At 36.0% G+C, this 24,626-nt stretch overlaps 2 protein-coding genes across 2 annotated transcripts in view; one reads left to right on the plus strand and one right to left on the minus strand.

Moving 5' to 3' along the window:
• Positions 1-1,406: 1,406 nt before the first annotated feature.
• Positions 1,407-16,182, minus strand: Prosbeta3 (proteasome subunit beta type-3). The gene is made up of 7 exons (XM_068392451.1): positions 16,049-16,182; positions 9,218-9,334; positions 8,741-8,850; positions 7,933-8,144; positions 5,394-5,520; positions 1,999-2,062; positions 1,407-1,637 (listed from the first exon to the last, which is right to left on the minus strand). The coding sequence occupies exons 1-6, from the start codon at positions 16,049-16,051 to the stop codon at positions 2,014-2,016; spliced, it is 618 nt and encodes a 205-aa protein (XP_068248552.1). The 5' UTR covers positions 16,052-16,182; the 3' UTR covers positions 1,407-1,637; positions 1,999-2,013.
• A 5,146-nt stretch (positions 16,183-21,328) lies between these two features.
• The window catches only part of LOC137657855 (protein dispatched-like), a 112,742-nt gene continuing 109,444 nt past the window's right edge, over positions 21,329-24,626 (plus strand). Inside the window, exons 1-2 of the mRNA XM_068392452.1 lie at positions 21,329-21,452; positions 24,598-24,626. The exon at positions 24,598-24,626 is cut by the window's right edge and continues 29 nt beyond it. The gene's annotated coding sequence lies outside the window, so the exon portion shown is untranslated. The remainder of the gene's footprint in view (positions 21,453-24,597) is intronic.

The following is a 24,626-nucleotide window of genomic DNA, read 5'->3' on the forward strand; positions in this document are numbered from 1 at the left end:
TTTGAATCTGAAAATTATTCTTGAACACTAGCATTCCTTAGTAAGATACACCCACTACACATTCAGTTGCATAAGTTAATTATATGGTCTAAAAAAAAAATTATAGGAAAATATAATTTGACATTTAGGTGATCCAGGACCAGGTGTTGAGTCGATTCTCTACTGAAAGTGTCAAGTATGTTTACTTATGAAACTAAATACAGTACTATGCTCTCTGAACATAATCTTTTAATAGGCTTGCTGAAAACATCAATGTATATGCTAATAAAGTAGAGGTTTATTTTTGCACTTATACCCATATACTGTACTGTTCTTATTTTAAAAGATTTTACTTCATAGTATAGAGCATATATCTAAGGAAGCATTGTTTCAACATTCACTCACCTCTGACCTCTTTTAATTGTACTTTTACCTTCCATAGATAAATCTATCACTATGCAATACCATGTTTCTTATTGAAAGTCATATTTCAATACCATGTTTCTTATTGAAAGTCTCTTTGATTGGAGGGCCTTTCATATTTCAGGTATATTCAATATCTTATACGGTGAAAGGAATGGGCTTAAGCTTGCAGACTGTCAAAGTTTCTGTGAAGACAGTATTATAATATTCAATTATAATCTTTGCCTCTGTTTCAATATACGTACTATTGGCATTCATGAATTAAGAGCCATGCATGCATTTATGAGATTTGTATATACGTTGTACATAATGAAATTAATCTTCTTTTATACTGAATTCATATCTTTCATGAGCAATACACTGTTCGGTACTTTGTAAATAACCATAATGTGTCTTTTTAAGATTCTAGCTGTGTATATATGGATACATATGTACACAAATGTTGTACAGTATCGTAGTTGACACCATGTAAAGTTAGAACTAGGAACTCATATATGAAATATATTTTAAGGGTTGTTACTTGTTGCATATTATTAGTACACTAGTTAATCATATTCACATGATATGGCATTTGTGCAATTAGCATTTTCCATCTGAGGGTAAATCTTAAGCTTTAAAAAGGAAAAAAAATTGATAAATCTCAGAAGAAATTGTTAATTAATATATCTTTGTACCTACTGTACTTGAAGTTAATACATCTAGTCACAGAACAATCCTATTGTAGAATTTAAACTCTTTTAATTAAACATTGAAGGCTAACGAGATTGTATTTTCTATTCATATGTTAATTACGTCAATGTTAAATTTCTGTTGATACAAAACTATTTAATTTTCTGTAAATGCAAATTTCTTTAGTCAATGTTATAAAAAATATGACATTCCAATGAAATGGGAAGTGATATCCTTTGATATCCTTTTCCGCGCCATCACCAGCAACCGATGATTCCTACTGGAATGATAATCAGAGGAGCAGGAAAGAAAGTACTCTATTAAAGAAAAACAAATTCAATGTCAAAAATTTATTTCCATTTCTTTTCACCATTAAAGACTATAACTGATACCTTAAATAACAAATTAGTCCTCTCAAATACAGCTGATATAAGTTACTGTATTTTGAAAATGGGGTCTGCATTTTGTTCTTGTAAAACTCTTCTGTAAATGGCATGATCCTTACAAATGTTTTAGGTTTTACAGTACTTGAATTTTGAACTCTGCTGTTCACCATAGGCTTCCAACTGCAAGCATTGAAAATTTACATTAAAGACAAAATTAATACAATATTATGTGCTATAAGAGAATTTCTGAAACTATGGCCTCAAATTCCATTATCTTATTGTATTACTTTTTTTTTCTAAATTCTACTTGCTTTACTTAATTTTCTGACATATTTAGTATGCATACAAATATACTTAGTACTAATCATAAAGCTTCTCATAATCTAGACATACTAGACCTTATAAAAATCTCAATTATTGCACTAAACTGTTATACATACAAATATCAGTACTGTATATAAAAACATGGCTTTCTGGTAAAAATAAAGTGGAAAAACCAAAGGACAAGAAATATTATTAATGAGACCTTACACGTCCATACCTTAAGGTAAAAATATTAGTCGCATCTGGTCTTGAGGTAGCGTGTGGTCACTTTATCTTGTTCACTGTAAATGAAAATGGAAGACAATTTAAAATCCTCAGAGGATGTCAATTTAAATCTTCGGACACTTTCCAAAGAACTAAGTATTTAAAAAGAAAAAACAGCCAGTAAATTTGGCTACACATCTTTGGTAAGATGTGAAGTAAATAAGAAATTAATACAAACAGGAAATTGTCACCCTCATAAAACTAAATGCCTCAGTCATTTTCTCCACTTGTTGGGAAATAAAAAAAACCTTCTCATTTCCTAATTCTTTATATCATTGTATTGATCTTCAATTAACAAATTCTAATTCACAAATTCTTCTGTAAGAATTTGTGGATTGAAGATCAAGAAAATGATATAAAGAATTAGGAAATGAGAAGGTTTTTTTTTGGATTTCCCAATAAGTGGAGAAAATGACTTAGGCAGTTAGTTTATGAGGCAGTTAGTTTATGAGGGTGACAAAATGTAGATCTTTTGACCTAATGTTAAAAGTGGGCCATTCAGCAGTCAATTTTGAAAAAATCTTAATATAATTTCACAAATTTCTAAAGTAATTTGGTTTTCCTATCTATACAAACCTAAGACCTGTAATAGGAGTATGTTTTCTTGGAGCCTGGTTAAAATTGTTAAAATTTATAACGAGGTGATAGTAGTTGCCTGGAGGATGGTGGACAAGCCCCGCCCACTCAACAGGCCACTGGGCTCTCACTTTGACCTTAAACCTATAGTCCATTTCTTTTAGCGAGGCAGATTTGCACAGACTTGCAGTGGTGCCCTTTTAGCTCGGAAAAGTTTCCTGATCGTTGATTGGTTAGAATTATCTTGGCCAACCAATCAGCGCTCAAACTTTTTCCGAGCTAAAAGGGCACCACCGCGAGTCGGTGCAAATCTGCTTCGCTAAAAAAAATTGACTATAGGATTTGCAGGGTGGATAAGGCATGATGTGTAACTGGAAGACTCAGGTTAGCATAATAATAAAAGTTACTTTGAAAATTTAATTTGATCCTACATGATTAAAAAGCAGACATCCATAAGAGTCCCACTAATCAAATTAGCTGACTTACTTCCCTTGGAGATATCAAGGTAATTCGCTCCTGTACATGAGCAAAAGAAATGACTCATGTCAACATCGTAACAACCTGAAGATGAGGTAGGTGATGGGCTAAATTACTACCAGGGATTGGCTCATACAAAACCAGGCACTGGTAGCAGGCGTATGAACATCCGTATTATGTACTACTAAGAGCTCGGTATGTTACTGGAAAGTACCGCTCCTTGCGATATGTACTTTTCAGTACTCACTTCAAGAAGGGAGATTCCTGGTACCAAACAGTCTCTTTCACAGGGAGAGAAATGGCGCACGTTGCGTCGAAGCAAATCCTATCAATCAGTCTTTCTGTACTTCAAGAAGTTGCAGCAAAGGCAATCTAACAAAGATGAGGCATAGGAGGAGGAAGAACTCTATGCTTGCCTTCTACAGGGTCATACAGGCTGATGGCAACATTCAGGAGGAGGAAGATACCACAGGAACTCTATGAAGAGAGCAAAACCAAGTGATAAGTCCTTATTTCCTTTTGGGATCAGCAAAAGCTTCTTCAGAATGAGCAGGGCGAGGTATAAGGAATGCCAACTTCCTTAGGATAACTGTGTTGTCATCAAAAGGCCACTCTACAGAGTGAATAATGAGAAAACAAGAATGTGGATATTCGCAGGTTTGCACAGAAAACTGTTGCACAGTTCCAGTTATCAGGAAACCACTGCACATTGTTTCTTCTTACCATAAGGCAGCTGAAAACAGTGAGAGCTCAGTGCTAAGATGGGTCGGGGGGCTTACCCATTACCCTCCAGGTTTAAAGGTCGCTCATGAATGGCAGAGGCAAGGGACAGTGACATTGCCCTAGCAATCAGGACAATGCCCTAGAGACTGACCATATATTATATGATTAGCACCCAAGCCTCCTCTCCACCCAAGCTAGGACCAGGGAGGGTCAGACAGTGGCTGCTGATGACTCGGCAGATAGACCTATAGGCTCCCCCAACCTTAGCTCACAAGGATGGTAAGGTTGCATACACTAATGGCACTAACGAGTCTGAGCAAGACTCAAACCCCCGTCTGGCAAACACCAGACAGAGACGTTACCAATCCGGCCACAACTACCAACACCTAATTTCAAGTTTTGAGTCATACCTAATTTCGATGAAAGCATACTCCTTCTTATAAGGGGATGAAGGTTTGAATTTGTGTAGTAACAAATTGAATAAGCATTACTCTTGTAAATTTAGAAAACCAAAAGTAAAATGTAAACTATGTCAAGAAAATTAGTTTTCTTAATATGAATAACGAGATCATCTAGTCAATTAATGTGAAACATAGTTATGACCTTTAATATTGTGGGATAGTAAGAGTATAAAGTTATTCAGAGATAATAACTATCAATCTTACAAAAAAAAAAAATAATAATATAACTAACAATCTTACAAAAGAAAAAGAAAAAACTTCTCTTCGCTCCTCCCAGCCTGACGAGGGATTCAACAGTTTGGCTGGTACTGCTAGGTTACCACAGCCACCCCTCCCGTTATCCACCACAAATGAAGCTTCCTATACCGAATCCCCCACTGCCGCTACCTCAGCGGTCACCAAGGCGACCAGAGGAAGCAGCACACCTCAACACATTCATATCCAATCTAGCTGCTAATTAACTTCTTAAACCTGTTCTCACCATCACTTCTTCGTTCCTAACCCTATCTAATCAAGACACACCAGCCATACTCCTCAGACGCTTCATCTCGAACACATTCAATTTCTGTCTTTCCATCACTTTCATTACCCACAACTCTGATCCATACATCAAATTTGGTACAAATACTTTCTCATACAGAACTCTTTGCATTCAAACAACTGTAAAATGAAATATTGTATTTTATTACTTACATGGATTTCATGTCCAGATTTCATTTAAAAATGCTTATTATATAAATTCCACAAGTTTCAATAACCCTTTTACCCCCAAAGGACGTACTGGTACGTTTCACAAAACTCATCCCTTTACCCCCATGGATGTACCGGTACGTCCTTGCAAAAAACTGCTATTTGAATTTTTTTTTTTGCATATTTTTGATAATTTTTTGAGAAACTTCAGGCATTTTCCAAGAGAATGAGACCAACCTGACCTCTCTATGACAAAAATTAAGGCTGTTAGAACAATTTGAAAAAAATATACTGCAAAATGTGCTTGAAAAAAAATAACCCCTGGGGGTTAAGGGTTGGAAATTTCCAAATAACCTGGGGGTAAAAGGGTTAAAACAAGTCTCTAATGCACAAAAGATACAGCTTAACATTCAGTACTTACAGGACATGAACAACAGCACCCCAACCGGACAAAGCATCCCGATCGACTGCGTTAAGGAGAGACTGACTAATACATTCAAATAACTCCTCTGGTCCCAAGTCTTCACGCCAAGTTGTTTCACACATACCTGTAAAAATGGTTTAAATTAGGTGACCTTCATTCCATTACCTTCTAAAGATAATAATTCAGTTTACCAACTGCTCTTATAAATGCACCCTTATTACATAAATGTTCACATATTATAATCCTGATTCATAGAACTTAATTGTGCTTATTTGTTTAAGATAAATATCTAATAAGCAAAACAGCGTGAATCAGACCTGTATGAGATAAGACTTAATCGTGCTTGAATGTGTAATAATTATTCATATTTCATATAAAACACATGGTTTGACTTTTGTGTGCTTCACTTTGCCACAATAAACAATTACAAGAAATATAAACCCTTGTGTTAAATTATAATCATATACGAAGAATCTTGGTTGTTGAAAAAATTTGACAGCACCGGTATCATCATCAGTTCCCTTAGCATATAGAGAGGTCAATGTCAGGCCATGGCTACTAATATCATACTATACATCTATGCGAGAATAATGTAACTATAATCTACAAATGTTTTACCAAAGAAAATGATACTTTTTTATTCAGTTAAACTATTACTTTACACTCTACTTTTATCTAAACAAAATACTTTAAAAGTTGTTTTTATTTTTCCTAACTATACAAACCCAAGTTCTTTAACCCTTTTACCCCCAAAAGGACGTACTGGTACGTTTCACATAACTCATCCCTTTACCCCAATGGACGTACTGGTACGTTCTTGCAAAAAACTGCTACTATATTTACATTTTTTTTTTTTTGTATATTTTTGATAATTTTTTGAGAAACTTCAGGCATTTTCCAAGAGAATGAGACCAACCTGACCTCTCTATGATAAAAATTAAGGCTGTTAGAGCAATTTAAAAAAATATACTGCAAAATGTGCTTGAAAAAAAGGGATTAAAACAAGTCTCTAAAGCCCGGGGGTAAAAGGGTTAATAGGCGATTGATTCAAGGGCAGCTAGAACTCGGCAGTTAAAAACTTCATAACAGGGTGTCAGCAGTAGTCTGTACTTACCGTTCGGTGGAGGAGCTTCTACCTGTTCAATAAACAGTCACTTTGATTGCATCGGACTTTCGGGGGGGGGGGGGGGGGGGGGGGGGGTGAAAGCAAGTTCAAATTAAATGACTCAGGTTTGCATACTTAGGAAAAATACAAATTGCTTTATAATTTGTGATTTGCACTTACATGAATATAAACCTTCGTACTTTAATATAGTAACCCTTTTACACCCAATGGACGTACTGGTACGTTTCACAAAACTCATCCCTTTACCCCCATGGACGTACCGGTACGTCCTTGCAAAACACTGCTATTTACATTTTTTTTTTCATAATTTTGATAATTTTTTTGAGAAACTTCAGGCATTTTCAAATAGAATGAGACCAACCTGACCTCTCTATGATGAAAATTAAGGCTGTTAGAGCAATTTTAAACAAATATACTGCAAAATGTGCTTGAAAAAAAATAACCCCTGGGGGTTAAGGGCTGGAAAGTTCCAAATAGCCCGGGGGGAAAAGAGTTAAGAAGACTCATTCTTAAACGGGTGGAAGTCCCTATTACCAAGATGGCTGGCTGGCTAAATTCCAGAAATAGCTATGCTTGGACCTAGAAATATCACTTACCAGAGCTGAAAAATGACTAACTACTGTCAGCCAAAATGAATTATCTAAATTAAGAATATTGAACATCGGTTTCGGGTGCAAATAGGGGCAAGAGTATGATTATGAGTGTATCCTTTTGTTGGAATGTTTGAAGTAAGTATAAAGCCCAGGGAATTTGAAGGTAACTAGTTCTCAATTATAATTTGTTTACAAAGTTATCTATTTATCCATATTTCAACTTAACCAAAAATCATAATGCGCACTTCAATGCAGTGAAATCATTAACAACCATCTGTTTTAAGGCAGTGCGTAATCTATTTGTCTATCTATCTATCTATTGGGTGATCCTGATAACCCATTTCTCATGGTATTCAATCAAATAACAAATTTGTGCAAGAGCCATGATCAGAGCACGTACAGTTGACGCTTTGGCGTCGTGTTCCCAATTCTCTAGTCAATTCTTTAATGCACGCATAATTCATCGAGGAAGAGGCTCTACAATTAAGTCTTTTGTGCCATCATTTACTTGCTTCCCATCAATATTGAGTAAACAACCAGTTTTCATCAAATTTTATAATGGGTGACTATTCTATTCTCGGCCTGTCTGGCAAATCTCTTTTCATCGTGAAACATTTTTTACAATGCGAGTCGGAAAAATATTCGCATCATGTTTCGCACATGAAAATTTCGTAAGCAGATTCTTTTGTGGAGATATGACTACTGCCAACACCTCTCTATTTTTACTGCAGAGTTCTAACTGAGCTTGAATCAATCTCCCATTAAAAGGAGAAGATTTGTATTTGTGTAGGAGTAAACAGTAATAAACATCACATACCATAAAGTGATTCTGAGCAAGTTCCTGCTACAACAAAATCTTCTGGTTCACATTCGCACCCAATCAAATCAAGAGCACAAATGTATGGCTCCTTAGTTGTAGGATCTACAGCTGCAATGACTGGCTCAACAAAATAAGGACCAAATCTCCTCTCGTATAGCATATTTTGTACCATAGCCATCAAGGTTTTTGGCTTCACACGACGACCCTCTCTGAAAAGGAATAGAGTATTCAAAATAATTTCAATATTTAATATGATAAATTTGGGAGTACTGTAATTTGTATTTTCCCTAGCATACAAACCTGTGGCTCTTTAACATATCATTATTATTTCAGCTCCGCCAAAATGACAACGCTATATTAAAGAGCGGAAGGTTTGTATATTGTGTCGGGAAAAAAACATTTTACTTATGCCTTTCCATCATCACATTGATTTTTTCAACTCCTCTAATCAGGATGTCACCTATTTGGCTTTCCCCTCCTAAACTTTCGTAGGCTATCACGTGCTTATGCCAATTCAAATCAATTTAATTAAAAAAAAAAATCAATCAATCAATCTGTAATCCATCCATATACCAAAGGCACTTCCCCAATTTTGAGGGGTAGCCGACATCAACAATGAAAAAAACAAAAACAAAGAAGGGGACCTCTACTCTCTACGTTCCTCCAGCCTAACCAGGGACTCTGTAATATACACTACAAATTCTTAACTACAATTGATATAGCATCTGAATTACATAAATCTTTCTTTTTTTTAATTAACCAGTTAATATTAATCACTTAGTTTCCTGTGCGAAGGTTCTCTTACCTCATTTCGTACATCTTGATGCGAAACTTGAGTCTCTGCAGCACTGTTTGGGTATCAGTTGTTAATCCTGGCAATCCGATGTACAAATTTGGTCCAACTTCAAAAACTTTCTGTAAACAAAATTCAAACACTGTTTGTTGCGTACATGCCACAGGTACATTCGAATAAGGTATAGCACTCATGAGATACTGTATTTCAGAATAACTAAAAGCTTGAAAATAATTTTTCATCAAATGAGAATGTAATTTCAAAGCTATACTTAACAAAGGACCAACATAAGACTCACTAGAGAATAATCCTATCAAACCATACAGCTGGTGAATTAACAAATCTGTATTGTACCTTTTAAAACAGCACTGTAATGTGAACTATAGACAATGGTCGCCAGAGAAATATTTACATTTTATCCGCTTGTAATAATAATAATAACTGTCCAAAGCAAAATAGTCATGAATTGGATGACTTAAAGCAACTTACCTCCCAATCTTTAGATATGGTCTGTCCTTGAATACCAAACCGAAGATCGCAGGCTATGGCTGCACAATTCTTTCCACTCATGGCCACAACACAACCGCCATTATAATTCAAAATGCTCTGTAATGAGGAATAACATCAGTTGTTAAATGGACATAAAGAACTTGGAGATAGTTTGTATTGCTTGTGTCCCTGATGAAACATAGTTTTCGAGGCATGAAATTCTGTCTGAAATTGCAGACCACCACCACCTAACCTAACCTAACCTAAGAGCCTTATCCTTACCTACTCGGTATACTGGGTGGGACTTCCCAATAGACTATTGTATTCTTAGCTTACCCTATTCCAACAAACTACATTCACCCCAAAACTTATCTTGGAGCCTTTGTAGTTTGTTGGGATAGACAAGGTATAAAATTCCAAGTTGACTGAAAAATGACAAACTTATAGGAGAGTTTGTATTTTTCCTAACATACAAACCCGAATTCTTTACTATAGGAGAAATTCTAGCGTGAGCGTGAAAATACGGCAGAAAAACCTTAACAAGGTCGTTAACAACCGGGTCGGTAATTACCCGCCTGTTAGTGGTGGGGGGACCGCCGGTCGGTAGCTGCTGTTTACCTTCAATCGGATTCTAGCTAGGACTATCCTTGGGGACGGTGATGGAGGGAACATTTGTGTAAAGAATTCGGGTTTGTATGTTAGGAAAAATATAAACTCTATTATAAGTTTGTCATTTGTTCCTACACTTGATACAAACCCTCATTCTTTACTATAGGAGGACATCGCCTAAGACAAGTTTTCTCCCAGTTCTATGAGAAAAACGAAGGCATAATAATCTCCCTCTCGTGAACAAAAGAGAAGTCCTCCCAAAGGAGGACATCGCCTAAGACAAGCTTTCTCCCAGTTCAATGGGAAAAAAAACATAGGCGTAATAATCTCTCTCTAGCGAACGAGAGAGAAGTTCTCCCGAAGGAGGACATCGCCTAAGACAAGTTTTTTCCGAGTTTTATGGAAAAAACGTAGGCGTAATAATCTCCTTCTCGTGAACGAGAGAGAAGTTCTCCCGAAGGAGGACATCGCCTGAGTCAAGCTTTCTCCCAGCTCTTGTGGGAAAAAAGTGTAAGCGTAATAATCTCTCTCACGAATGAGGGAGAAGTTCCCCTCGAAGGAGGAACAAGCCTTTTCTCCAGCTCAAGGGGAGAAAGCATAGTCTTCGGGAACGAGATAGCAGAGGTAAAACTCGTCAAGATGTTCGCAACTCTTCACGAAGGAGGGAAGGTTGCTGAATGCCTGAAGTGGGGAAGCTATCCTTTGGAAGGGGGATGGTTCTCTCACGCAGCTTAATTCCGAGGAAGCTTATCACTCCCTCGTAAGGGGAGGTTCTCTAACCCCTGGAGGCAAACCTCCTGGCACCAATCTATGTTTCCCAACGAATGCTACCTCATAACATGGGCAGCTCATGAGCTGCCACATGAAGCGCAGGATAACGAACAGAGCGGCCGAAGCGATCAGCATTGTGTTCTACGTCGCTGCTATCTGGGTATTTTCTTTTTTTGGCCTCTCTAACACATTTCCCCATTTTCTTCTGCTCTCAACAGAAGAGAAGAAGGGCCGAACCCCTGCATCATCTTCCGAGGTTTCCGAGAGACCCGTAATCCTTAACTCCTTAGGGAGCAAAGGAACTGGGGAGGTTAACCTGTCTGAAACAAGAGAGCGAGGGATTGACCCCGCGAGTGTATGACCGGAGATTTGCATGTGTAGCGCTAATTGCGTGCGAACACCTTCCGTAAGCGGAGTCTGAAGACTCTGCCTTAAGAGTAAAACTCTTGATGGTCAGGGGCGCCGTGTTGGTTGAGCGTATGCGAACACTCCACGCGACAAGAGTCCGAAGACTCTCTGTCATAAGAGTAAAACTTTTGGTGACTTGTTTCACGAGAACCAGAAGGTTCAGCGTGATCGTGTATGTCCCTAGAGGTTGTGTTGCGAGAACACGAAGGGCCAGAGCGACGGGAAACGGAAGTTTCCCTTGTCACGAGACACCGAAGTGTCAGAGTGACTAAAAGCACAAGAGCCCGAGGTTTCAGCAACTTGAGTTGCGAGAAAAAGAAAGGATAGCGCACCAGGAAACCGAAGTTTCCTTGTCACGAGATCCCAAAGGGTCAGAGATCAAGAAGTCGAAGGTAAGAGAGATCTTCCCTGAAGATAACGAGTGAAAGCGAGGAGAAACGCTCTTTCTGACTTTTCTAGAGCAAACGGAGACCCTCAAACTATTATGTGAAGAAGAGGGTTCGAGGTCAGGACGTGCTTTGCCCTTGGCTGCTCTCCTGGCATCTTAGATGATCCCTCGCAAGAGAAAGACGACAGTGAGGCAGAACGATGACGAGAGGGAGCGTTCTTCTTAGGTTTGTGCCAAGAGCGCTTATAGTCTCAAGGAGAGACAGAAGGCGAGAACGATGATGTCTCTTCCTATATCGCCTGTCTCTTCGGCAAGAACATCTAGGTGAAGGCGCGCTGGCTCTCCTTTTCCTCTTCTCTCTCTCCCTCCTGACCTCCGAAGAGGGCGATGACGAGGAGGAAGCGATCTTCTTATGTTAGTGACGAGAGCGCTTATCGTCCTACGGCGAGACATCTCGTGAAGAGATAGAAGGCGAGGAAGAGCGAGAACGATAATGTCTCTTCCTATGTCACCTGTGTCTCCGGCGAGAACGTCTGGGCGAAGGAGAGAGAGCTCTCCTTTTCCTTTTCTCTCTCTCCCTCCTAGCCTCTAAAGAGGGCGAGGAGGAGGAGGAGGAGGAGGAGGAGGAGGAGGAGGAGGAGGAGGAGGAGGAGGAGGAGGAGGAGGAGGAGGAGGTACTGCAATGTTTGCGCTCGCGACGTTGTAATTTGTAGATGCGCAACGGAGTGCGAAGTAGGCGCCGCAGGAGCTGAAGTTACTAACTACACCAAAACTTCCGTGGGCGCAGACTGAGTTGATGGAAGGTAAGCAAGGTTCGGAACTCCCGGGGGTTCCAAAACAGTAGGGACCTGAGGCACTACCTTGCCCGCAAGGAACTGGTTCTAAACTTACCCCGAAGGGGAACCAGGAGGTCCAAAGGCAGGCCATACCGCTCGTACAAGATCTGGAATGGAAGCAGTAACAGAGTTATTCTCGTTGGCAGAAAGTATTGCCCCACTGGGGGAGGCAACGTGATCCGCCTGAACAAGAGGAATGGGGGTTAAAACAATGGTGCCACTCTTCCTGGACTTCCCCTCGGAGGGAGGCAGGCAAGGAAGAGAGGAAGAGTTTGAAGGGAGAGATCAAGAGGCCGAAGAAGAGGTCCGTGACTCCTTACCTTCGACGGCATAGGGAAAGAGGATCCACCTCCAGCGGCGACATAAAGGTGCCAGTAACACTTCCTCCTAATAGAGGACCTCACTCTAACAAAGAAAAAGAAAAAGGATTAATAAAAAAAACAAAAAAAAGAGAGGCTAGTCTGCCAGTCAAATAAAAGCAGGAGCAGCGGTGTTACCACTGCGACGGCTAGAATTCAATTGAAGGTAAACAGCAGCTACTGACCGGTGGTCCCGCCACCACTAACAGGTGGGTAATTACCTGCCCGGTCGTTATCGACCTTGTTAAGGTTTTTCTGCCGTATTTTCCAGCTCGCGCTAGAATATCTCCTATAGTAAAGAATGAGGGTTTGTATCAAGTGTAGGAACAAACAACACTTAAAAAGGGAAACATAAAAGAACACCACCTAACCCAAGAGTTCTGGTAAATTTTCATATTTTAACAATAGTTTTTACAGCTTTTACAATGCCAATATGGTGTAATTATAGGAGTTTCGAATGTTTTTGATAATGATTTCTGGTGGATATCCATAGTTTCTGAGTTATGGTGGGTCAATTACCATTACCGAAAAGCTATGGTTTTGCACTTGATACCGTCAACAATTACATTCAAAACATCTTAAAATTTAGTGTAGTAGTCTAATTGTGGTGATATTCAAATTAACCTTTTTAAACTTTGTTATTCCTGCCAGTTATCGTAATAATTAAAATCGAGTAATAGTAATGAAACATTGGATCTTTTCTTTGCCAGGACTTCCAGATGCATGGAAAACAATTTTTTTTCCATCTAATTTCTTGTGGAGTCATTTGTAGTAGTGTTCATCATACTACAAATACTTCCTTGATTAATTGAGCTAATGACATACTGGTTTTGGCTCTGCCTTATGCTCGCTTCGGTTGCGATTAAGTATCTCACTTCTCCTATGTTTTGGCAAGCGGAACATGTTTCGCTATGTGCGTTAGCTCAATGGGCTGGTATTTTGGCATTATTTATTAATTATATAAACTTAAAGGTATGAATACACACTTAAAAAAGGGGTGAGTTATCACTTCATGCTCCAGCATCTGTTTGAACTTGGACTTTGCTTCCATTTCCAATGAACACACTAAACATACCAAAAGCATGTTTCTACCCTTATCTTTTATTATTAACATGATAAATAAAATAAGCGCTATGATTATATTGCACATTCCAATGTTGAAAATAAAAAACAGGTTCAAGAAATAAACATTGGGACATTCATTCTGTTTGAACAAGTAACTTAGGACAGAAGCAGTGTTTTTTCTGAATTACTGGATGGAAGGAGGCTCCTGTCCTGTGGCCTGTACCATGATGATGAAAGGAGCAAAACCAGTATTTTCTTATTAAATTCTGTAACTTCATTGATAGAGGTTTCTGCCAGTAGTTTATGGGATTCAAAATAGTGTATTTGTAAAGATCTATTCAATTACATGAGTTTCAATGACCTAACTAATACTCCACTGTTCTATAATTAAACTACATTAAAAAAAAAAAACATTAAAATATACATTGTACCAGTATAATTACATGATATTCAAATTAACTTTTATAAAGTTTGTTGTTTCCACCAGTCATCATCATAAAAAATCAGTAATCGTAATAAAAAACGTTCAAGAAAATAATGTACAGAGAAGAAAATGTTTGTTTTACCAATATATATAGTACTGTTTTCCCAGTATGGTTTCCCCACCCAAACTCCTGGGTTCCCACTGGAGGTTCCCCATTATCGACGGATATAGGTATATATATATTTCATAAGTATTTATTTGTAGTGAAAATAAGTGTCATTTTCAAAGAAAACGGGCGTTTTCTAAACGAAAAAAAATGTTTTTTTAGTAGAAAACTCTTCCCTTTCCGTAACTACAATAAAACCTAAAACTTAAAACCTAAAACTGAGTACAGTACTGTACTAGTAACGAAACACTGTCAAAAGAGTGGAGCTTTAGTTAGCCAAGACAAGCATAAAAAACATGACTTTCCATTCCGTTTTCTATGGAGTTGTTCGTATGTGTTCATCGTATTACAAATACTGCCTTACTTAATTAAGCTAATGATTTATTGGATTTTGCTCAGGCATGTACTCGCTTTGCTTACAATTAAACATTATCTCACTGCTTCTATGTTCTGGCTCATGGAACATGTTTCATTACAAGCGTTAGCCTCGTGCGATAGTATTTTGGCATTAATTATCAATTATGCAAACTTAGAATTTGATTACCTTGGTTATTATTACTCAGCGATTAATGGTTATGACAGGTAAACGAATGTACTTTTAATGATTTAAACATTCTAATTAAAATACCTTGAGGAAAATAATAAAAATATAAAATAAAACCCCTAACCTAACCTAGGTGCCATATCCTTACAAGAAAGAGCTTAGCCAATGAGAGGATATGAAAAATTATCTTAAGTGTCCGTGGCCGGTGTTAGCGTTAATATTTACCAATAACCAATAACAAGGGGTAAAAAATAAAATAATTTAGAAATAATGTATTCTAGCTTATAGCCAAGTAACAAAGCTTTACGCCTTCATGGTCCCACAACTAGCCTCCCACACAAAATAATCGGTAAAATTATCTTTACGGACGGGACAACATTTTGAACAGAACATAATTTTTCCAGTAGTAAATAACATGATTTAAATGAATTTGACCTTCATTTCAACGGTAAACTAGCAGAACAACAAGTTCAAATACTTCGTTCCCCACTACACACTCACTAAAACAGGTATAATTGAAATATATATTTCACTCAATACTTATTTGCGGTCTTTAACCGAATTTGACCTTCATTTCAACGGCAAACAAACAGTACAACCAATTCGACTACTTTGGTCCCCACTACATACTCACTAAAACAGGTATTATTGAAATATACATTTCACTAAGTATTTATTAGCAGTAAAAATGTGTCATTTTCGAAGAAAACGGGGAGCCTTTGTATATCAGTGGCCAGTTCTTCTTGTGTTGATTAAAAATGGACATCCATTAACTTAAACTTTTCCCTATAACCTAACCTACAAGCCGTGTCCTTACCTACTTACCTCCCCGCCGTGCCTGACACTGCCGTATTCTTTATTAGACATAAACTTTACCATACATACAGGTGGCCGCTATCGCACATACACCCCCCTACTTACCTAAGTGGATGAGGGGATAACGACCTCTTGCAACCCCACTTACACTGCCGTATTCTAAGTCAGCTACCATTTAACATACAGTGGCCACTTTCATACATGCATCCAGAAAACAGTTGTTTTTCAATAGGAAAATGCTGCTTTTTAATAATAAATCTTTCCCCGTACGTAACTATAATAACACCATAAGTAAAATAAAGAAAGCCGTATGAAGAGGCATGAGGTTCCGGACGTAGGTGAAGGATTTACCTTCTCCTACAGCAATATCTGAATTGCTAACATATAAACTAGTGTAATAAAATTTACTATTATATGTTAACTACTAATAAGAACATTATATTACCATTTTTGATGGGATAAGTGCACCGTATAATACCAAACTGTAAAATGCCGAGCCTTCAAAATGCTATGTCACGAAATTGGCGTTCTTCTTATGCCGAGACTGTAGTAGATTTTAGGGATAGATGTTTACCCAGGGTTGCCAGATTATTTAGACTGGATTATCGTACATGAGCCTTAAAATTGTCGTTTTTCAACCAAATTTATCGTACACAGTTTCAATATAATTATTAAGGAGTTACATGATTGACTTTTCAAAATATTTTATTATAATTATTTAATTAAACACATACATTTGTATATACCTAAGGTATGTATCGTACATCGTACTGGACCTAAAATAATTGTACATGTATGATAATTATCGTACGAATGGCAGCCCTGTGTTTACCATTGCTTAGGGATGCATTGCATATGTAACGGCTCATATAGGCCGCTCCACAATTATTATTATTATTATTATTATTATTATTATTATTATTATTATTATTATTATTATTATTATTATTATTATTATTATTAGCAAAGCTACAACCCTATTTAGAAATCAGGATGCTATAAACCGAAGGGCTCCAACAGGGAAAAATAGCTTAGCGAGGAAAGGAAATGAATAAACTACAAGAGAAGTAATGAACAATTTAAGTAAAATATCGAGAACAGCTGCAGCATTAAAATAAATCTTTCATATATAAGCATAAAAAACAAGAGGAAGAAATATAAGATAGAATAGTATGACTGAGCGTACCCTCAAACAAGAGAACTCTAGGCCATAGTACAGAGACTATGGCACTATTCATGACTAGAGAACAGTGGTTTGATTTTGGAGTGTCTGTTACTATTACTATTTTTCATCTTTTGAGCATGTAATAGATGAACTCTATCTTTTATATAGTGCCTCAACTTTAAAATGGATTTTCGGTACAGAATGATGCTTAGATTTGTTTTCTAATCTATATACATTAATTTCCTTTTGTTATTTTGGTATTTGGACAATTCTATCCTGTTCGTAATACTAGGCAGTCAGTTAATTCTAATAGCCAGGCCTTCTCCATCATGAGGCTCAATACTACACAGTATTCTAGAAGTTTTATTCCAGCTGTGACCAAGTTGTGGAATGATCTTCCTAATCGGGTATAGTTGAATCAGTAGGATTTCAAAAGTTCAAAGTTGGAGCAAATGTTTTTATGTAGACCAGGCTGACATGAGTCTTTTTATAGTTTATATATGACATATCTGTTTTGACGCTGTTACTGTTTTTAGAATGATATATTGTTAATTTATTCTCATCATTTATTTATTTCCTTATTTCCTTTCCTCACTGAGCTATTTTTCCCTATTGGAACCCTTGGGCTTAGAGCATCTTGCTTTTCCAACTAGGGTCGTAGCTTGGCTAATAATAATAATAATAATAATAATAATAATAATAATAATAATAATAATAATAATAATAATAATAATAATAATAATAATATCTTACAATCTGTATGCCATGGAGGGATAGCACCTACATGCACATACACTAAAGAATCTTTAATAATTATTTGTCTTTTAGTGTCATTGATTTGTTATATACATTAAACTAGCATAAAAAAAGTTGCAAACATGAGGCCTTATCCTAAAATGCTAAAGAGCTGCAAGAAGAGGGGTAGGCCTATTAAGCAATATAACTTGCGTGCTCACCATGAGTAGCAATGTTCGTTAAAGTCGTAAAAATGGTAGCGGTAAGTCCTAAATATTTTAGAATGTGTTGATTATTTAGTTATTATGTTTATTCTACCTAAAAGTTAATATTTTGACCATACATTATAAACCTTCCACTTTCCAACGCTGTTTAATATCGTTCTTTAAATGATAATTGAGATTTGTTATGCTACTGTGTGATTATATTTTTTGTAACTGTTCGTACAATATCAAACATGTAGCTCAAAACTTTCCTAATAGGTAGGCTATATGTAATGTCTTAGGAATCTCTCTCCATAATTTACATGTACCATTTTTTCAGTGAATATCACATGTTTACACACACACACACACACACACACACACACACACAATTTACTTTTCTGCGTTGTGATTTAACACACTTTCGAGGGAAAAGAGTATTTTCATTTTTTTAAAATTATTTTCTAGGTTATCAATATGATCTATTGCTCTTACTAGATTTTTCTGTTATTTCCCTCTTATAGAGATTATTCTTCTTTTCGGGTTTTTCTTTACTTTTTTTTTTCTTTTTACTTTTTGCGGGTTTATTTCTCGCCCTCCATCAGACACTAAAGGTCTGTACAGGCGGGCCTTGGTGTGTGAAAATAATTTCTTTCCAGTTAATGTTTTGCTCTGTATCGTTATCAGTTTTGTATTCAGGCTTAATAGTTTTCAGGTCACTATTATAACACTTTCTAAAAAGATAAGTCTTCAGGTTTTTCTTGAAAGCTGCCACATTTTTGCTATTCTTGATTATTTTCTATCTTTTTTTTTTTTTTTGTATTTAAATTCGTCTTCTTAAGTTCTTGTCTCTTCAGAGTTGTAAAGATCAACTCTTGCCCCTTGTAGACCTTCCCCATAATTGACTTGTCTAATTGGCACCATAATATGACAAATGATTTATGATTTATAGATGATAGTACATCCGATTTAACATAAAAGGATTATTGCATTAGTTGTTACTGCCGAATCATTGATTAATTACATCAGGGCAAACAATAGAGAAAGAACTGTAACACCACAAAAAATATATACAACAAAATCGTTAATGTTCAGACGTCATTTTCAATATTGTTATTGTACTTTTACTGTGTTTCTATGTTCTTCATATTTTTTGTGAAAACTCCTATTTGGTTTTGGTAAATCTGGTACCTGCAAGGAACACTGTATTGCTCTGGCTGTTAAAAGTGTGTGTATATATATATATATATATATATATATATATATATATATATATATATATATATATATATATATATATATATATATATATACTGTATATATATATACTGTATATATATACTGTATATATATATATATATATATATATATATATATATATATATATATATATATATATATATATATATATATATATATATATAAAACTAGCCATTTAACAAATAATTTTCAAGTATTGCATCCCGTTTAATACCTTTATTGAAAACTTTTTTTCTATTTATTTTAGTTCAAATTGTCTACACATTTATGTGGATGAAGTAAATTAGGCCGAAAACTCGCTGAACAGGCCTTCACAGAATAATGATTCCATTTTAAAGTTCTATAACTGAATCGAAATATCTAAGTCACTGTTTAAGAACTTCTACTTTACTTACTTTTACTTTTAGGGGTTTATTTCTCGCCCTCCATCAGACACTAAGAGTCTGTTCAGGCGGGCCTTGATGTGTGAAAATAATTTCTTTCCAGTTTATATTTTGCTCTGTATTTTTTTCATTTATTTTGCCAGCATTTGCATTCAGGCTTAATAGTTTTCTGATCACTATTATAACACTTTCCAAAGAGATAAGTCTTCAGGTTTTTCTTGAAAGCTGCCACATTCTTGACATCAAGTGGGAGGTCGTTGAAGAGTCTCGGTGCAGCTTAACAAAAAGTTCTTCCTCCTATTACATGATTCACACTAATTTCGAATAGTCTATATGGGTCATCAGTATGTCTAACTCTTACAGCAGCGCTAGTAGCTTGAGGGTAGGGGAACAAGCAATCACGAAGATATTTAGGCTTATCACTTGTAAGTGCTTTGTAAGTCAACAAACAAATCTTAAGTTCAATTCTAGCCTTAACGGGTAACCAATGTAGATCGATCAGTGCAGGAGTTATTCTCTCCCGAAATTCAATGCCTTTTATCAGTCTAGCCGCCCGGTTTTGCAAATTTTGAAGCTTTCTTAGTAGTGTATTGGGCAATTTATAGTACAGAGAATTGCAATAACCAAGCCTTGATATTACGTGACTCATCACTAAAATTTTTGTACTGCCCTCTGTTAAATATTTTCTAACAAATTCTATGTTTCTCAGGTGATAGTTACACACTTTCACTGTATTCACTATCAGTACACCCAAATTTTTCACAACAGGCACAATCCTAACATCAGCGTCACCAATTTTTTATACTTTGAAATAACTGGTAATTCTTCAAAGCCACCTTTGTGGCAAAAAACATACATTCTGTTTTATCATCATTTAATTTAAGCTTTTTCCTCTGGATCCATGTTTTTATTTCAGTCATTATCTCATCAATTTTCTTCTTTGTATCTTGTGTTGTTGAAATTGAAAGGTAGAACTGAGTATCATCAGCATATAGTTTAAAGCCCAATTTTGTGTTTTCAAGATATGTGATAGCTCGATAGTATATATGTTGAACAAGATAAAGCCCAGAACACTACCCTGTGGTACACCTTTCACAAGAATTCTCTCACTAGATCGGTTTCCAGAAACTTCTACTATAGTCTTCCTGTTCGTTAAGTAGCTTCGCAAAAATTTCAGTGCTTCCTCAGTCACTCCAATGGACTTTAAATCGTCAAGTAAATACTCGTGCACAACAGTATCGAAGGCAGCACTGAGATCTAATATAATCAAAATTCCACACTTTCCTTCATCAAGAAGACCTCTCATATCATTCATTATTGAGCATGATATAATTGTTTTGTTAAGTAGAGTAAATATAATCAAGAAGTTTGACGTATACAAACGCTCATATCATGAGAGAGAGAGAGAGAGAGAGAGAGAGAGAGAGAGAGAGAGAGAGAGAGAGAGAGAGAGAGAGAGAGAGAGAGAGAGAGAGAGAGAGATAATTAAAAAAAGAAATAACCTGTGCGCAATCCCAGTTTTAGTGATGCCAGATTCCACTCACATCAGTTGTTTTCCCTTATATGGAAAATTAATATATTAGTCTCTATATTTCTTAGTATATTTATTAAATACGATATTCTTATATATCTAAATAAGAATACAGACTATCATAGGAATATTACTACAATTTACCACGATATTTCAGCGTAGAAATGAAGTTGCTGAATTATGCTTAACTTAGCAATTTAGTAATTTTGTATGGTAATACATTTCTTTTGTTTACAACCGTGTTCAGGGTTGCCATTCGTACGATAATTATAGTACGTGTACGATTATTTGGGGTCCGGTACGATGTACGATACATACCTAAGGTATAAACAATGTAGGTGTGTGTGGGTTTAATTAAACAATTATACTAAAATATTTTGAAATAAGTCAATCATGTAACACCCTAATAATTATATTGAAACTGTGTACGATAATTTTGGTTGAAAAACGACAATTTTAAGGCTCATATACGATAATTCAGTCGAAATAATCTGGCAACCCTGACCGTGTTCGACCACCCACAAAGGTGTGACGATTCCGTAAACAATTTTAATTTGAAGACTGCTTATCATGTAAGTATAAGAACAAACTGATCATAATTCATTGTAGAAATGAATGTGTTGAAATATTAGCCATAAAAATACATTGGAATGTCATAGTTGATGTATATGTCTTTAAAGCCTTCAGGCTATGATGTAAATACTGTATTGCTCAAAGCTGGTGTGACAGCTCATTATTTACCGCTGGAAATAATATACGTATATACACATATATTATGTATAAATGCAGTTAGCATAAGCTCTATGATAGACTTCTGATTTTGCTAATAGGGTGTGAATGGCCAGACTGTATCTAAAGGGGTTGATCCAGGTGAGCTATTAATCGTAGGGGTATTATTACAGTTCCGGTCAGGACAACATTTCCTAATAAATGGTTAGGTTAGTGGGAACACTAGGTTTCAATGTTTGGGGTGCATATATGATAGCGGCCACTTACATGTATGATTATGGTTAACTTAGAATGCGGCAGTGTATGGGGGGTCGCAGGGCCCCCCCTTTAGACATGGCTTGTAGGTTAGGTTAGGGGGGAAAGTTGAGCTTAGTTGATGTCAATTTTTAATCCACAAGGGAAAAACTGATCGCTGATATACAAAGGCTCCCAGCCATGTCCAATAACTCCCTTATTTTCAACCCAATCGCTAAGAGTACGGCAGTAATGTGGGTTGTAGGGAGGCAGTAGCGCCCCCTCCCCCCTTTAGGTAAGCTCGGTAAGTAGGTAAGGACATGGCTTGCAGGTTAGGTTAGGTGGTGTTCTATGCATGCGGAAGGTCATGTCCATCATTTTACAAAGGCTCCCAATAATTGCAAGGTTAGAATGGAAAATTATCGACAGACACATAGGAAGAAGAAAGAAATATCTAAAACTTAAAACCATCCTGAGGTTCTATTGCAAAGGCAAATCCTTGATCCATTACTTGATTTGGAGGGTGCATTTTTACCTAACTTAAAAGTACTGTATGTAAAATGTCTTACCTGGTATTTGAAGTCCCTCTAAGCCCTCATATCCCTTCACTTAGCCAATATGATAAGACTTAGATTTATGAAGTTCACTTATACTATTGTTAAGGACCTTAGGCTACTAGTTTTCCATATTAGGTGTAGATAGCTACAGTTTTATTACCACTTGTTTAAATTTTCGTACTCTATGTGGTCCAGAGTAGAGAGTAGAGGTCCCCTTTTTGTTTTTGTTTCTTTGATGATGTCGGCTACCCCCCAAAATTGGGGGAAGTGCCTTGGTATATGTATGTATGTATATGGTCCACTTTAGAAAAGAAATTTTTTTTGTATTTGTAAAAGAATGCTGAATTTCATTCAAAGAAGAGTCATTACATGAATTTGATCTTGGTATAATTTAATTTTATTTAATGATTGTTGGAATTAGTACAGTAGACACTTGCCAAGCATTCCTTTAAAATTTTTATATCATCTTGTCTTATGTTTTAAATTGATTTATTTGAGCTGCAACCCATAACAATATTCTTACCTCCATGTTTATCAAATTAGAAAGCACCCAGTTTTAAAGATCTTTTACTATTAATTTGGTTATCAATTCTTTAGGTAAGTCATGCTAATTGGTTAAATTTTGATGTAAAATTGTTAAGTGTAGTTATGATGCCAAAGTAATCTGGCTATTATGTTTATTACGGCTGTAGATAGGGGTATTGCAATGCTCAGTATAACAACTATATGAACTAATCAAGTTAAATTGTCTAGACAGCAATTGTTCTCAGTGCACAAAATGACTAAACCACCAGAATGGTTTTCTGAAGAAAGATATAAAGCAAAATTGAGGGAATTGTAATGTGAAGTTAGTAATGCCCAATTTGGCAATGCTTATGGCAAAATAATTCAGTGTGGTATATGCTCTTTATTTTTTTTATATATGTCTTGTGATGCTTTACACTATGTACATACATACCAGATTGTATGTTTTTTATTGATTATAAAGAAATGACACCTACTGAGAAATAATAGAGATAGGATTCAAAGTTGTCTGGCATATTTTGAGAAAATTAGTGGAAGCTTAAATAGTATCAAAGATACTTGTTTTTTTTTTTATATAGCAGTTAAGACAAAATAGGTAACATAGTTGCTGTGGTATCAAGAATTAAATGCTAGGATCTCGTTTAGACATTTCCAGTCTCAGTGACGGGATAGATTTACTTTGTAAAAAGCAAAAGATGATGAAAATTACAGTGATTATGTTGTAATCTGCTAAGTGCCCTAGAGAATGTGGATAGGAGATTTATCTTTTATATTGTACATAAGGAAATAGGATAATTGGAAAGAAAAATTAAAAATCCTGAAGACAAATATAGACTATTGAGGATGTCTTCAGAAAAGGAAAGTTTCCATTTTAAAATATGTCGTTGGTAACGTAGAAAGGCATTGCGTTTGTAAGTCAATTTTTTTGATAAGCTTATATCAATTCAGACTTTAATCAGGTTGACAGGTTTGAGTTAGGGTTGGGCATAATTTTACTAATACCCACTGTTATATAGTATTGGTATTCCTTTGACCAAAAATTAAGAAATAACCTGATGATATTGAGCAAATGCTATGTGCCTTAAAATGCTTGAAGAAAATGAGACATTCGTTAAACAAAGATTCTAATAGGCTACTGTCTTGGCGGCATCAATTCCATCTCCTGAATGTCAAGGTCGAACAAAAGGTATAGAAATAACTTGCTGTGGCGGAGGTCTTCACTCTGAGTTCCCCCGCTAGTTGTTCATTACTTTTCATGTAGTTTATTTATTTCCTTTTTTCCTTACCTATAATAGTTATATCAACAACAAGAACTTAACGTACCAAAGAAAGTTTGTGCTTTTAATTGTAATTTTTTTAAGATCTCGGCTAACAATAATTAAGCAGACCACTGGAGTAAAGTATGTGGACATTTTAGGCTTCGCAGCGGACAGGCACATAGGAGTTTTTTTCTTGAATGATTGGGGGAACTTGAAGCAACATAAGAGTTAAAGAAGTTTGACAGGTAGATAAGGAAAGGTTAGCGTGGTCAGAGGACATGTAAAAGTAAAATTTCTACCTACTAGAAACCCTAACAGATTTAAATTTTAAAGTAACTTTTGTCCTTTTTTTTTTTTGTAAATTTTACTGTAAAGTTTGTAAATAATCTTGGTTTTGGTCCTTGTTATTGCAGTGGCAGTTTGTTCCAGCCTGTAATTGTCT

The sequence above is a fragment of the Palaemon carinicauda genome, chromosome 18 (assembly GCF_036898095.1).
Source record: "Palaemon carinicauda isolate YSFRI2023 chromosome 18, ASM3689809v2, whole genome shotgun sequence".
NCBI classification, from domain to species: Eukaryota; Metazoa; Arthropoda; class Malacostraca; order Decapoda; family Palaemonidae; genus Palaemon; species Palaemon carinicauda.

Excerpts from the sequence above, each read along its gene's own strand:
- Prosbeta3 (XM_068392451.1), bottom strand. Across the intron at positions 8,851-9,217 it reads CCATATCTAAAGATTGGGAG|AAAGTTTTTGAAGTTGGACC; the intron begins GTAAGTTGCTTT and ends TTTTGTTTACAG. Across the intron at positions 8,145-8,740 it reads ATCAAGATGTACGAAATGAG|AGAGGGTCGTCGTGTGAAGC; the intron begins GTAAGAGAACCT and ends ATTCCTTTTCAG.